Source organism: Drechmeria coniospora, chromosome 01 (assembly GCF_001625195.1).
Source record: "Drechmeria coniospora strain ARSEF 6962 chromosome 01, whole genome shotgun sequence".
Classification (NCBI taxonomy): Eukaryota; Fungi; Ascomycota; class Sordariomycetes; order Hypocreales; family Ophiocordycipitaceae; genus Drechmeria; species Drechmeria coniospora.
The window spans coordinates 228244-243459 of NC_054389.1; the positions used below are offsets into that span (position 1 = coordinate 228244).

Consider the following 15216-nt stretch of genomic DNA (forward strand, 5'->3'; position numbering starts at 1 on the left):
GTCTGGCTCCTTCATCATTCATGACGCATCGCACGCGGATATGAATACGGCACTGAGGTTATGGGGGATGCATCTCGCGTCATATACGGTGTCGATGTGTGAAAGGCGCATCACTCGCCAGCATTCGCCGCGGTTCTGGTCGTGTCGTTTTAGAAAACCGACCTGTGCCGGTAGGGTTCGTAGGCTGATGGGACAGTCGCAAGAAGCTCATGAGCTCGCCACAGTCTTTCTCTGCTCGACGAGCCAGTACGGGTCCCAACATGCAGAAATGCCGCAAATGAACGGTTCCGATACATGTAAGTGCCATGCTCAAGACACGAGCCAAAAATAACATGGGCCATTGCGAGGCATGAAGTCTCCAGTGGGCCGCGCCTTCAGGGGTGGTTCAGATTATCTATCAAGGTGTGATGATCTATTTATGTTTTACTCGAGAGTGTACGCGTGCTATTCTTATCCTTGTCGGTGTTGAATCATCGACAGCCTTGCCTTGTCACAGCCAACCAATGATGGTCAGAAGTAGGCGTGGAGGTAGGTGTGACGAACTCCTGGCTCGTGCCGGTATCGTCCATCCACTGACTTTTTGATAGGAGCCCTTCTATGGGCCTTTTGTTTCTATTTCTATTTTCGTGTGCGTGCATGAAAAGTCATGTCGTCTTATGCATGAGCACGTATATGCCCGAAGATGCGTCATATCGGAATATGACGCCGGCAAGTGAAGAGCCCTGCATCGACGTGCTTGTATCTACCAGCAACCGCCAACTACCGGGACCAATACGTTGACGAGAGTCATCGAATACCGTACCCCTTTATGCAATGTCTACGAACCATGCGTTCCGGCACATGTGCGAGCTCAGCAGGAGCAAGAACCGCAAACGCACACATCGACACGGAATAGCATGGCATGCGCCCAAGGCGAACTGTGTGCGGTACGCGGTGCGGAGGGCCCATGTTTACCCCTGTCAGGTATCCGCACACTCATCCGGGATGCTATTTTAAGCATTCGACACTGCGTCATCGTCATGCCGCATGCACATGCAAGGAATAGTGATTGTACGTCATAGGACCAGGATGGCACGTCTCGAGTGTTATACGGAGTACAACCACTTACTTACATGCACGTCTCTAGGTTCCTCACGGAGGACGGAGGAGTACGGCCGGGCATACGCCAGTGAAGCAGCCGTGGCTTGCAACCGGCATTCCAGCGTCCTGCGTCTAACCAGACGACCGTACCCGGGGCCCAGCGCACCAATACCAAATCCCCGTTCCAGCCGACCTACCGTGTCGTACCGCACTCGCCTCCCCTACAAGCATGAGCAAGCACCTAGCACGACGAGCACTTATCTGCTCACAATTCCCCCTACGGCAGATCTACCAAGCTTCCGTGTCCTGTTTGCAGGACGGGAGCGTAGTGGGAGCGGATCCTCTGGACCGCTCGAGCTAGCATGGAATCCATTCACTAGGTACGGACTAGTCGCCTCCTCCACGAACCATCGGCTTGTTAAAGTTTGGACCCTTGACTCGTCAACGGCAGTGGTTGGTGGAAGGGAGGGCCGAGGGGGGGCAACGGCCTTCATACCGTTTGCATCCACGATCCTGGGTGGATCGGGCCAGCACTCGGAACCATCCAATGTCCATTCAGCTGCGAGCCAAATCGTATTCGTATCGTCATATCATCATGGAGCCGGCTTTCTCCCTCTCAGCTGGAACGTACCAAGTACTTGGTAGCGCTGGGCGGCAGCGGCGTGCGAGATCGGTTGGAATTAGCGGCGGCAACCTTGGCAAGGTTGTGTTCATGTGGTGAGCAGGTGCACAAGCATGTCGACACCTGCTTTGGTCGGAAGCCGTTTGGCAGTCCGATGCCGGCGAGCAGCTGGTCTCGTAGCTCTACCGAGAAGCAGCACTAGCACCACAGCCAACCGCCGCACTCTCGCCGTTGCGGGTGCGTTAAAAGGGGGCCATCTCCCGTCACGGCAACGGCGAAAGGGGCAGATGCGTGTGCATATCCGGACAAGGTCGAAGAAGCTTCGTTCGCCAGCAGAGATGCGTGGAATCGTCGGTGCCCTCCTCCTTTCTTTCCTTCCTCGTCTCGTCGATGCTGCTCCCTCGCATTGCGGAAGCAGGAGTGTTCCTGCGGTCGAACTGAGGACGGATTACGACGTCATCGTCGTCGGCGGTGGTCCTTCCGGGCTCGCCGCCCTCAGCGCCCTCGGCCGCGTTCGCCGTCGAGCGCTGCTCGTCGATTCGGGCGAATACCGCAACGCGCCGACCCGGCACATGCACGACGTGCCCGGATTTGACGGTCAGCACCTCCGCGGCGTTCCCTGCCCCTTCCTCGCGTCCTTTGCCGCTCCCTCGGAGTGCCGTGACTTCGGCCCTGACACACGCTTCCTCCAGGAATCCCGCCGGCCCTCTACCGCTGGGCGGCGATGCAGCAGATATCCCACTACGAGACGGCCCACGCCATCAACGGCACCGTCACCCACGTCGATGCCGAGTCGAACAAGGGATGTTCCTACTTCACCGTCACCATGGACATCCGAAACGGCACCATCACGTCGAAAACGGCGCGCAAGGTGATCCTCGGCACCGGCTTGCGCGACCTTCTCCCCGACACGCCGGGGCTCCGGGAGAGCTTCGGCCAGGGCATCTACTGGTGCCCCTGGTGCGACGGCATGGAGCATGCCGATCAGTCCATGGGTGTGCTCGGCTCCTTCGAAAAGGCCGTCGTCGCCGTGGCCGAGATCATCACGCTCAACACGGACGTCGTCGTCCTGGCCAACGGCACCGTCACCAACGAAGCTCGAGCGAAAGCCGAAGAGGAGTTTGCTCCAAACTCGGAGGCCTACCTCGGGGACCACGGTGTCCGCGTCGACAACCGCACCATCTCCCGCATCGTGCGGCTCAAGCACGGCGCCGACGAGAAACGGTCCACGCGGCCGACGGCGCCGGAGCATGACCTTTTCCGCATCGATTTCGACGACGGCAGCAGCATCGAGCGCCAGGTTCTCTTCGCCAACTACCCCAGCGAGCAGCAATCCGCCGTCGGGCAGCAGGCCGGCGTCGACATGCGCGCCGGCAGGATGGCTGTCGACAGCAACATGCTCACTAGCATCCCCGGCATCTACGCCGTCGGGGACGCCAACTCGGACAACAGCACCAACGTCCTACATGCCCTGTACACGGGCAAGAGGGCCGTCGTTCATCTCCATGGTACGTCATCCGCCGGCGCTCTGCCGTGGCCGTCCCCCCCGTCCCGGAGCTGATTCGTCCTCGTGCCACCAGTCGATTTGGAAAGGGAGCTGAGCGGCACTCTGAGGAAGCGTTCCTCGCAATCGGATGCCGAGGAGATGCGAAAGATTTGGGCGAGGGTCAACGGCGAGCCCGGCCAGCCGCTATACGCGGGCGAGTACCGATAGGCAACCGTATCCTCGATACGCATGCCGCATGATATAATCCGCGGGGCCGGCCGCCTCTCCTCTCAACCCGTCACCGGCTCTGCATCTGCGTCGACGAGGCGGCTCCGTGCCGTGGGAAGCATGGGATACCCAGAGTGGTTCATCCCTGCACGACGGCAACATCATCTCGCCACCGTCCACATGTCGATGGACGTCCTCTGTCGGTTGAAGAATCCTTTGCGGCACACCCGTACGCCCATTGCTCTCGAAGCAGGGCGTCCCTGACGCGCATGTGCCGTTCAAGCATATGCTCCACGAGTGCCATGGGGCTAATCACTCTGCATGCGTTGCCTGTGACGATGCTCATGAAGGATGAGAGACTTGCCGAGATCGGCTTACCAACGTGGGCAAGTTACGGGAGATGATAAATCGTCGGTTCATCGCGCGGGCCAGTTCATCGCAAGTGAAACCGGAACGAGTCGTTCGATGACTGTCCATGAGCATGAGGCCGATGGTGCGCCAGAACTGGACCATTGTGTATACTATTCGTCAGGCACTGGATGCACCATTTCACGCAAAACACGCATGGCCCATACGCGACTAATTTCTATCCCATTTTGCATACAATATTCCTGTGTAATTGCACCTTCCATTCCCAATGCAAGCCATTCACACAGCATGGACCAAATTCTTCGGAATGATTCAGTTCTCGATTTATCCAAGTAATATACTTGCAACACCAGTTGAGAACCCTACTTTCCCGTACATGAGTATAGAGTATACATTTTTCTTTTCACGTCAATGCTCCCCGCAGCTATTCGCTTCTTAGATTGAAGCTCATTCCGATTGCTGCCTGCCTTGATTTGTTTGCTGCTGCAAGCATTGTTGGGAGCCTTGTCGAACCTATCGAAACAGCCACTACAATGACAAACGTTGCTAGCGAAATGATGCATCTCAAACTTATGGACAATATGCTCCTTTTTGCTAGCTTAAAGAAAGCTGTCTGTTCCTGCCGATTATTTCCAAGCAGGAGGCCAAAAACCTTCAAGGAACGTGCGCCAACTCTACAACTAGTAGGCGGCCCATGTCAATGCTCTTTGCGAAGCGCAAGCCATATCAAAATGCTGGTACTTGCCGATGCTGCATGAAAGATTCGGGTTTCAAAGTGCATCGCCCTTGGCACAAATTTGCGTGAGTAATCCTGTTTAACGTTATACAGATACATATGAGGCATATCAAAGTTTCACGCATAGCACAGGGCCATCATACAATGGTCGGGGGGTTGAAGATGATACATTGAGGGGAGTCGCCTTTGGTCATCTTTTGGACAGGTCGAGGCTATTTTTCATGGCCAGTCCACGGCGCAGTAAGTGCATATACAGGAGGCATGGCATGAAATGATGGTAATTTATCACTCCAACTACAGTATTGTACAAGTAAGAAGCAAGCACTTGCGTATCACAGGACACCGCGGGACGTACAACACGAGTCGAGTGAGAAACAATTCGACAAGTACGGAGTAATTACGATGTGTCCACGGACGTGGACATGTCATACTTGTACTTGTACTGTACACCTACGGAGTGTTAATACGTGCCAGTACCCGGTACAGATATAGCACTTTCGCATATAAGCAAGATGGGACCTACATGTAAGTAAGTACTGTAGAATTTCGTCCATAATACCAGAAGGAGAGTACCTGGTAATGCTTACAAGTACTGTTTAACAAGGACTCCACACCTCGACATTATCGTGGGCTCTCCCAATTATTACGTCGTAGTTTGCGTACAGTAATATTCGTTTATATTCTGCAGCATACTTGTACGTAATGCAAGTACTTGTACACCTATATGTAAAGAGTAAGTTTACCAACAGCAACGTTCCAAAGCAGTACAGAAGATGATTTCTCATTGCATTTCTACTATATTACATCATTTAATACTAGTCTCTCTCTCTTTTGCTGTTTCATCACACTAACGATTTCCTTCGCTACGCAAAGTCACTGCTGAACCGTCTGTCATTTTCCGACATGAAGTTCGCAGCTGCCAGGGTCTTCATAGCGATAGCTACTGCTAGAATTGACTCTAGGTATTAATACAATATTGTTCAGGCTGCAATATCCGGAATCGTCTACAACATGGCAAGCTTCTCTCGCTCAATTATCACCTACCAATTCCCTTAAACAACACTGTCCTTCATCAAGGCTTGGAGAAATTTTCGGTTCGACAATGGTCGCCGAGGTAACGCTTGCATCACTGAATTTATATTTGCACCGGACGCTCCAGCTCTTCCGGAAGCACGCAACCTGCCTCAAGTATCTGCAGTTTTATTCAGTTGTTCCGGAGAGCCGTCGAGGAGAATGGCTGGAAACAAGAATTGGTACGATGAATATTGCATATGCATTACTCCGTACTTTGAGCATTTGTCCGCGCTGCGGACCACATGCGGATATTGGTAATAGCAGGTATGTTAAGGCACTAAACGTAAGCAAGTCACAAGACACCACGGCGAACAGCACGAGTCGAGGACTTGTACGTAATTCGACAAGTGCTGAGGAGCATATTACTTAAGTACACTTACTTGTACGGACGAGTATGATATGAAAGCCTGCTTACTTATACTCACTTGCACGCCTACACTTACTTGCAAGCTGGAACTCCGTACAGCTATAGCACTTTCTCCCAAGCACTTGTGCAAGTTCATGTACTTACATGTAAGTAAGTATGTTCATTAGCATGGGCCATTACCCTCATGTGGACTGTTCTAGATTCTTGCAAGTAATATTTGTTCTGCTTCTGCAAACAAATACGAGTCCAAGTATGGAGCAAGGAGTGCAGTGCTTGGCAAACCATCGCAGGTCACGGAGTAGGGAGAACTGAGCGAAGACCCCCGTGGCTTCAGTTGATAGTGGCAAAACCGCCGTGGGCACCATGGGCGTTCACAGCCGCAGCATCGAATTGGGTGTTTGGAAGAGCATGGACGAATACCATGAGGCACTCACCAGCCTTTCGACGACTCAATACCGCGGATACAGGGACACTGTCGTCCTCAACGCAGCCTTCTTTGCAACGTACAAGTCGATCAAGAATGTTCAAGAAAAGCTTCGTCGACTGACCAATCTCACCGTCGGGGAAATCGGTCAACTGTTGGCGATCATTGGGGACTTTGAGGAACCAGGTCGCAAACTAGTGGAATTTCTGAAGCAGCACAAGGGGGATTTCGTGAACAATGGTGCTTGTACGGACACGACTGAATGGCTTTCGCAAATCGAGGGAGAGTCAAATCGCATCATGGAAGATGTTGCCGAGAAATCACCTTCGAGATTCCATGAGGCATTCCGTGGCGCGTACAAATCGTTGGGGATGAGCCTTGCGGAGAGCCGCAACATTACCTGGACGGAATGTTTCGGCCCCCCGGATCAGGATAATTAGTAAACACCGTCGTCGTCACTACTATCCTCGATGCTAGCTCCTGAAACAATCTCCCGCTCGCTCGGCAGAAAACGGTTCGATCAATGGACAATGGTGAAGTGCAAGATTGCGTCGGCATCAAGACTTGCGGCGCACAGTGCATGCACTGTACGAAACCTCGGCAGCGCTGTCAATCTACAGTGGGCGTAGGGCATGCTCTAGGTGGAGGGGGCAACCAGGATGCTAACACAAGGCACTGCCGCCCGCCTGCCGCCCACCTGCGGTACGCTGTAGGGACCACAGTGCACACCTACGATACAGTGCACACTGACTTACGACACTGTACGCTCGGAATACGCACGCCCGCCTGGTCTTCACCATTCAACTCCTCGCTCGGACTCGCTGCATGTCCTCTTCGTTCCTCCTACACCCTTCCGTCCGTGGCCAACGATGAAGCAGCCTCTCGCCTCCGCCGCAACGGCCCTCCTGGCCCTCCTCCACGTCTACATCATGGTGCTCGAAATGTTCCTCTGGACGACGACGACGGGCCGTCGGGCCTTTGGGCTGACGCGGCAGATGGCGGACCAGACGCGCGTGCTCGCCGCCAACCAGGGCCTCTACAACGGCATCCTCGCCGCCGGTCTCGTCTGGGGCCTCGTCCATCCCGTCGCCGAGTTTGCCGTCCAGGTACGGCTCTTCTTCCTCGGCAGCGTCGTCGTCGCCGGCCTGTACGGTGGCGCGACGGCCTCGAGGACCATCTGGGTCGTCCAGATGCTTCCGGCCCTCTTGGCCTTGGCCCTCGTCCACTGGGAGCTGTGATTTCGGGAGAAGCCGCCGGCAGCTGTGATGCCCGGAGTGTGATGCCCGGAGAGGCAAAGCCGTCATCGCAGCCGAGCCTCCCATGGGCCGACGACCGGTACGACGAAACGGTGACGGGTACGACGACGTCGACGACGGTGACTAGGGTGACGACGACGACGGTGATGGCGACGATGGTGACTACGACGACGATGGCGGCCAAGGTCCGGTCTGGAGCACCGCTTGTATGTAGAGATTGCCGCTTTCGCTGGCCCCATGTGCCGAATCAAACAGGGCAACGGGCCCAATACTTGTCTGTTTGCTCGGTCCATCATTCGTCTCAAGGTACTCTGTTCTCGAGACCGTGTGACGCTCGTGAGGATGGATGCACTGATGACGGCCGCGGCGTTGCATCGTGACACCTGTTCCGTAAGCATGTGACAAGTGTCCGAGCCCGAATCCATGCACCGTCCGCCCACGGCGACATGCTCGTCATCGTACGCCTCCGAGCACGGCTCCGCGGCAGACGGCCCTTTCATCTTCCGGCCGGCGCGACGAGAGCGTCGAACCTTACTCGGAGGCCTCTCTGCACTCCTCCAGCCGCCGCCTCTGCCTCCCCTCTCCGTCAAAGTTGTCCTCGTCAAGCCAGGCTTCGAACCCTCTCCTCGCACGAGGCCATTCGGCATCCGTGATGCTAAAGTAGGCCGTGTCCCTCTCGCGGCCCTTGACCACCATGTGCTTCCTGTCGCCGCATGGCTCGTCAGCATCCGACGGGGTCTGGGGCGACGACGGCATAAACGTCGAGGCTGGCGTACCGGAACACGCCCTCAAACGCGAACCCCAAGCGCTTCGCTGCTCGGAGACTCCTCTCGTTCAACGCATTCGCCTTCCACTCGACGCGCAGGTAGCCGAGCGCAAAGGCGGTGCCGACCATCAGGGCGTAGGCCTCGGTGCCGGCCTTGCTGGCCCGGATGGCGTCGCCCAGGATGACGGAGCCGATCTCGATCCTCCTGTGCGAGGGCACCACGCTCAGGAACGACATGATGCCGACGGCCTCTCCCGTCGTCTCCTCGTCCGCGGCCGCAGGACCGTTGGCCGTCTTGACGACGGCGTAGAATTGGGGATCCCGAGACACGCTCCAGGTGGCCACCGAGCCGTCACAGGCTTGCCTGTCAGCCCAACCGGCCGAGAGCATATAAGTCCAGCGCCACATGTTGTCCTCGCCGCCGAGATGCTCGTACAGCGCGGGTGCGTGCAAGGTCGAGAGCGGGACGAGCGAAACGAACTTTCCGTCGACGCGGGCGTGAGGCGGGTAGACGGCTTCCCCGGGAGGCACGGGCGGTCCGAGAGGTCCGTCGAGATGGTGGCCCATGATAGGGTCCTTGGAGCCGGCCGGTGAGGACTCTGCCGCGGACGCCAGGGTGGCAGGGGATGCGAAGCGGCTGGACAGTTGTGAGTGCGGAGGCCGAGAGGAGGGCGACGAGGTCATCGGCGTGACGAATACACACGGTGCACACAGTCCTTGTGCACTGTGCTCGATGCCACGACTTCACCCAACATGACACGCGCCAGGATCGAAGCTCACGCCGCGTCCACGGCCGTCACGGACACGGCGGCAGCGCATCGAGTCGAGGGAAAATAAAGCGATTCGTCGCCGTCGAATGATGAGGCGGAACAATAAACCTGCACTAAATATGACCCAAATGCGAATACATGCACATCGGAGCGGCTGCCTCGCTACGCACGCAATGCCCAGCATCCACCCCCCCTCCTTCCCCTTCTATACCACGGCCCATGCGAAAGAAGAAAAGAAGAAGAAGAAAAAAGTGCAAAAAATCACCGATGCGCCGTCTCCGTTGCCGTCTAGTGAAGCGGAGCGCCCGTGGCGTGCCGGGCGCTATGGTACAGTAATAATGCACGCGGTCCCGCGTCCCGCTCGTCGTCGTCTAGTATATGAAGGAGGCGACAAAGACGAGCGTCGTGTAGAGCGTCATGAGCGTCATCTCCATCTCGAACCAGGCGGCCTGGCCGCCAAAGGCAATCTCCTTGCTCTTCTCGGTCGGGTGTGCCACCATGGTCTTGGGGTCGCGCTCGAGCAGCTGCTCGCGCTCGGGCATCATGGGCGGGTCGATGGCGTACGACACGGGGGTCCAGAGCGAGGTGCAGAGGAAGAGAAAGGTCAGGGGCGGCCAGAAGGCGTGGGTCAGGAGGCACAGGAGGATGTCCTGCGTCGACTCGCCGAGGACGAAGCAGCGGTACGACGTCATGGCGACGGCGACGAGCGTCATGTAGACAAAGGCAAAGTGGAAGAGGGCCATGTAGTGGACGAGGATGGCCCAGAGGCGGCGCGGCATCGACTTCTTGAGCAGCGGGTCGCGCTCGTTGAGGGCCGAGGCCTGGGAGCCCGTCGGCTTGAAGGCCTGCTGCTGGCCGCCGAGCCACTTGGGCAGGACGAAGGAGCGGACGAGGCTGAGGGCGATGTAGGGCGACATCCAGAGCTGGTAGCGGGCGTCGCGCTGGCCGCTGTGGTAGCCGCCGGGGATGAAGAGGACGAACTCGCAGAGGCGGTTGGAGATGAAGGAGGCGAAGCAGACGCGGATGAGCCAGCGCAGCTGCTCGTCGGTGGCGTAGGCGACGAGGCGCTTGCCCATGAGGATGATGACGGGGATGGCGAAGATGGAGATGGAGACGAGAATCGAGTAGAGGCTCAGGGTGGCGTAGATGAAGCCGGAGAAGCGCTGGGCAAAGGTCAGGCGGCGCACCTTTTCGCCCCAGAGGCAGAAGCGCAGCTTGAAGGCGGTGTCGACGGTGCCGATGGCCCAGCGCGTGCGCTGCTTGAGGTGGCTGCCAAAGTCCTCGGGGATGGTGCCGAACTGCAGCGGCTCGTGCACGTAGGCCGTCTTCCAGCCCTTGCCGAGCAGCAGGGTCGAGGTGGCGACGTCCTCGGCGAGGGAGCCGAGGGGGAAGTTGCCGATCTCGTCGAGGGCGTCGCGGCGGACGGCGTAGCCGGAGCCGGTGCACCAGGCGACGCCGAGCGAGTCCTTGATGGGCTCGATGACGTGGACGAAGATGCCGAGGCTCTGGGCGAGGGGGTCCGACGGCGGCGTGTTGTAGAAGAGCTGGGGCGGGCAGGAGAGGGCCATCTTGGGGTCGATGACGAGGTGCGGGAGCACGGCGCGGAGCCAATCTCGCTCGGGAATCTAGAGGGCACGTCAGCCATGGCGTCTCAGGGGCTGCTGATTAGACGGGGGGGGCGAGGGCGAGGGTACCATGTCGGCGTCGAGGGCGGCCATGAACTGGCCGGCGCCGCCGGGCAGCAGGTGCGTCTGCTCGAGGCCAAAGTTGAGGTTGCCGGCCTTGAAGTAGTGCGGCTTGCCGGGGATCTTCTCGCGCGACATGTAGAAGAGGTTGGGAAAGGTCATGCTGAGGCGGGAGCACCAGGACTCGAGCGAGGCGGAGCGGCCGTCGTCGAGGATGATGACGCGGTAGCGGTCGGGCGGGTAGTCGAGGTCGCAGGCGGCGCGGACGGTGTCGAGGACGACGTCGTCGTCCTCGCCGCAGCAGGTGACGAAGACGTCGACAGTGGGCACGTCGGTGCCAGCGAGGCGGAGCTTGCGGCGATGACGCCTCTTGAGCGACCACATGGTCCAGCCGCTGTGGATCATGGCGGGCAGGGCCGTGGTGACCTCGACGGCGATGAAGACCCAGGCGGCGCCGTAGATTGTGTTTTCCGACTGCTGGGCCCAGACGATGCAGGCGACGCGCAGGGCGAGGTAGGTGAAGTAGAGGCACATGTTGACAAAGGTCAGGAAGGGCGTGACCTTGAAGAGACGACGCTTCCAGCCCCCCCACGTGTCGGCGTCGTCGCGCTCGTGCAGCACCTGGATCGACGACTGGCTCGTCTCGCTCCAGTCCTTGCTCGCCGCGTGCTGGTGGCGGCCGCCGGCGTGGGGGAGGAGGGCGGCGAGGCTCGTGTTGCTCTGATTCTGAGGCGGTCAAGGTCAGCCTACCGTCGGTGCGGGCGGTGGCGAGGGGAGAGGAAGGATGCAGCCTAGGATGCAGCCTACCATTGGCGTCGAGGGGCCCGAGTGCATGGCAAACTGAGGCTGCGGCGCGGGCGACCAGTCGGCGGCGGTGAGCTGGTCGGTCCGCCACGAGGAGCGCAGGCTCGCCGTCGAGTCCTGACCGTCGACGAGCGTCTGGGAGTCGGAGGGGCCGGAGGAGGTGGGCGGCCAGCCCGGGGCGACGACGTCGTCCGAGGGGGCGCTCGAGTACGAGAGCGGGCGGTGGAATCGAGTGTTTTGCCGGACGGGCCGGGGATAGGGTTGGGAGCTGTCGTCGGCCGCCGGCTGGTTTCGACGCTGAAAGGAGCCGACCTCGATCATCTCTTCGTCGGGATAGCCCTTCATGGTGACGACGGAGAGGGACGACGAGGGACGACGGGTGGGCGGCGAGGGAGCGAGGGAGGCGGGCAGGGCTGTCGTCGGATCGAGCCGTCGTCAGAGGGAGCCGTCGTCGGAGGGAGCTGTCGTCGGAGCGAGCTGTCGTCGAAGCGAGCTGTCGTCGAAGCGAGCTGTCGTCGGAGCGAGCTGTCGTCGGAGCGAGCTGTCGTCGGTGCGGGCTGTCGTCGGGACGGACGGGACAGATTTCAGGCAAACGACGGGCTGGACCTGCCAGGATGCTGCATCCGGTCGTGGGCGAGGGGCGAGCAACGGCGTGGACGCGGAGCGAGGGGCGAACAACGGCGTGGACGCGGAGCGAGGGGCGAACAACGGCGTGGACGCGGAGCGAGACCAGTTGGGACGGCGGAGGGAAAACGAGCGAGGCAAGGGAATCAGGTCGACGAGAAGGTTTGACGAGGCAACAGGGAGGAGGAATGGAGCGGGAAGGCTCTCGAGTTCCAGGACGGAAGCACGCAAGCGCACGCACGCAGAGACGGGCACCGACGACGCCGGCCAAGTACCTGTGCGACGATTGCCGGTACCTGTACGACGATTGCTCGTACCGCTACCGCCGCCACGGGGCCGCGACCACGGCGAGTCCTAGTACAGATACAGCACACGAACACGGACGGCGTGTACATGTACTTTGCGAACGGCTGCGAGACATCCTCCCAGCACGGCCCACGCATCGGCACAGCACTCGCCCCAGGCCGTTTCGTACCTGCACGGTGCCTTGCAGCGGCCTGCAGCGGGAGACGCAGGCTCGACGGGCGTACTTGGACGTACCGGCCGGTACCTCGACATGAGCATGTACAGGTACTGTAGGAGCACAAGCCGGTGCAGCGCAGCCAGCACGGCGCAAGGATGGATGCCAAGCCAATGAAGGCGATGAATGCCTTGGAGCGTAGGGAGTAGAGTACAAGCCAGTACAAGCCAGTACAAGCCAGTACAAGCACGGCCAGTACAAGCACAGCAAGTGCAAGCACAGCCACAGCCATAACCACGACTACAACACAACTACAGGACAACTAATCTATACTCCGTACGGCACAACTAGAACCACTGGACTCCGACGGCTAGCACTGACGTACCCCCCTATAGTACGTCGATCCATATACCCCTTAGCGCACATTGGCAAGGGCGGGGGCGCGGGATGTGGATGCGTCCAGCAAAAATAGCAGCCGTGCGCGAGGATAAACAATCCATGCGCATCCTTGCTCCTTCATGCCGATACGAGACGCGGTGCACGGCGCGCCGGAGGTGTGACTGACAGCTGCTCCGAGCTCGTACAGGGCGAGGCCATTCATGCGGCTCCACGATGGGATGACGGATAGCTGCGGGGCCTCGCGATCTGTACGGGCGTGGCCGGGGAGCACCCGGTAAAGTACAGTGTAGTAAGTGTACTTGCAGTGAGGGAATATACAGTGCAGCACAGCACAGTGCGGTAAATGTAGGGTTCAGTAGAGGAAAGGAAATGTACTTGTAGTGCAGTAAATGTACAGTAAAATACAGTGTAGTAAATGTACTTGCAGTGAGGGAATATACAGTGCAGCACGGCACAGTGCGGTAAATGTAGGGTTCAGTAGAGTAAATGTACTTGTAGTGCAGTAAATGTACAGTAAATGTGCTTGCCTTGACGGTCGTCTGAGATGCATACTCGCCTTGACGAAATGTACAGTGCAGCCCAGCAGAGTGCAGTAAATGTACGGCACAGTACATGTACGGTACTAGGTACTCTGAACGACGCCAGCGGCACAGGTGCAACCCAAGTACCTAGTACGGAGCACTCCGCAAGGCGGCCAGACGGCACCTGGGCTACAAACACCGAGCAGGTACCTGCCAACCAAGGAACAGCAGGGAGAAGCACGCCGTCACCTTTGAGCACCTTGACATGTGCAGCAGCATGGCCGGGAGGGCCTAGCGGTATGGGCCTGTGATTGCTTGCAATGCCCCGCCACGTAGTTGTGCGTGCACGGAGTGCTCCGGACCCAAGGTGCCAATGCATGCGTCTTGTAGGTGTACATGAACGCGGTAGGTGATGTACTTGCATTAGGTACAAGGCCAACTAAGGTACAGCTAGAGGTACACGCAGTCTGGGAGGCCAAGTCTTATCTACCTCGTGCCTAGAGGTAGTAATTTGTACATGGACGGTGCAGTACAGTACTTGCAGGTACGTGCACAGAGTGCGGCGCAGCAGGCTGCTAATTGTAAACAGCCAGCGGCACCAAGTGCGGCGAGGAATGCGGCCACGGCTGGTGCGGCCACAGGCAGACCAGGCTCTGCTCATCGCGTCGACGCTGCATGCCAGCGGGAGAAGGATCATGCCACGCATCGCATCGGCGGAGAAGCCGAGCGACGACGGGCTCGTGGCCGTTGGCGAAGCGCCTCGTAGCGTCATGGACCGCCGTGCATGATGGATGGTGACATGGCGATGGGTCAGCGACAGAGGGTCAGCGACAGAGGGTGCTGAGGATGCTCCGGGGCACTCGTATCGAGTCCCTAGTGTACAGTTACAGTGTGCAGTACGTGCACGGTACGTCGCATAGGAACGACGGAGCACGGCTTGAGCTTCCGATTCGCATACGATCCGCATACGATCCGCATACGGTGGGGGGGGTCGTTTCACGCCGCTGCAACGTACACGAGACAAGCGCGGCACACCTAAAAATACAGCAACAGTGCTCCGTACAGGCGCCGACGTCGTTTCGCTCGTGCCCTCCTGGTAGACGTCGAGGTCCCGGGTACAAGCGACGCAGGCAGAGGTGGCGAAGCTCGTGCGTGGCGCCGACCAATGGACGACGTCGACGGCGCCCCCTGCACCACCTCTTGCTGGTTGCGGTGCGGAGCAGGTGTGCGCCGCGGCATGTACAGAGTACATGTGCCCCTATCGTATCGGATGACGGGTGCCGAACACAGTAAGTGCTTGCACGCCATTAGACCTAGCCGTGGCCGCCAGCACAACGTAGCATTACCTCAGCAGGTACTTGCTTACCTGCACTGGGCACCGGCGAGCGGCAAGTGGCGTGAGCACAAAGGATGTGTGCGGTGCATCGACCGTCGGCGGAAAATCTCTGCCACGCAATCGTCCATCCGACCAGGCGCCCACGTTCCCGTCGACACACGTGCCTGTGCCGGGCATCAGAACGCTCGCACCGTCGCAGCAGGCTCAGC

The 15216-nt window shown here is 58.7% G+C and overlaps 6 protein-coding genes across 6 annotated transcripts; 3 read left to right on the forward strand and 3 right to left on the reverse strand.

The window, feature by feature from the left end:
• Positions 1-1815: 1815 nt before the first annotated feature.
• On the forward strand, positions 1816-3416 carry DCS_00048 (uncharacterized protein; the record flags this gene model as incomplete). The annotated part of the gene is made up of 3 exons (XM_040797390.1): positions 1816-2299; positions 2395-3210; positions 3283-3416. The coding sequence occupies 3 exons, from the start codon at positions 1816-1818 to the stop codon at positions 3414-3416; spliced, it is 1434 nt and encodes a 477-aa protein (XP_040658273.1).
• A 2909-nt stretch (positions 3417-6325) lies between these two features.
• DCS_00049 (uncharacterized protein) lies at positions 6326-6826 on the forward strand (the record flags this gene model as incomplete). The annotated part of the gene is made up of 1 exon (XM_040797391.1): positions 6326-6826. The coding sequence occupies one exon, from the start codon at positions 6326-6328 to the stop codon at positions 6824-6826; it is 501 nt and encodes a 166-aa protein (XP_040658274.1).
• Positions 6827-7255: 429 nt separating this feature from the next.
• On the forward strand, positions 7256-7624 carry DCS_00050 (uncharacterized protein; the record flags this gene model as incomplete). Its single annotated transcript, XM_040797392.1, has 1 exon — positions 7256-7624. One exon carries the CDS (start codon positions 7256-7258, stop codon positions 7622-7624), a length of 369 nt encoding a protein of 122 aa, XP_040658275.1.
• A 549-nt stretch (positions 7625-8173) lies between these two features.
• On the reverse strand, positions 8174-9092 carry DCS_00051 (GNAT family acetyltransferase; the record flags this gene model as incomplete). Its single annotated transcript, XM_040797393.1, has 2 exons — positions 8174-8345; positions 8419-9092. 2 exons carry the CDS (start codon positions 9090-9092, stop codon positions 8174-8176), a joined length of 846 nt encoding a protein of 281 aa, XP_040658276.1.
• Positions 9093-9549: 457 nt separating this feature from the next.
• On the reverse strand, positions 9550-12012 carry DCS_00052 (uncharacterized protein; the record flags this gene model as incomplete). Its single annotated transcript, XM_040797394.1, has 3 exons — positions 9550-10803; positions 10873-11589; positions 11671-12012. 3 exons carry the CDS (start codon positions 12010-12012, stop codon positions 9550-9552), a joined length of 2313 nt encoding a protein of 770 aa, XP_040658277.1.
• A 90-nt stretch (positions 12013-12102) lies between these two features.
• Positions 12103-12849, reverse strand: DCS_00053 (uncharacterized protein; the record flags this gene model as incomplete). The annotated part of the gene is made up of 2 exons (XM_040797395.1): positions 12103-12645; positions 12691-12849. The coding sequence occupies 2 exons, from the start codon at positions 12847-12849 to the stop codon at positions 12103-12105; spliced, it is 702 nt and encodes a 233-aa protein (XP_040658278.1).
• Positions 12850-15216: the final 2367 nt, after the last annotated feature.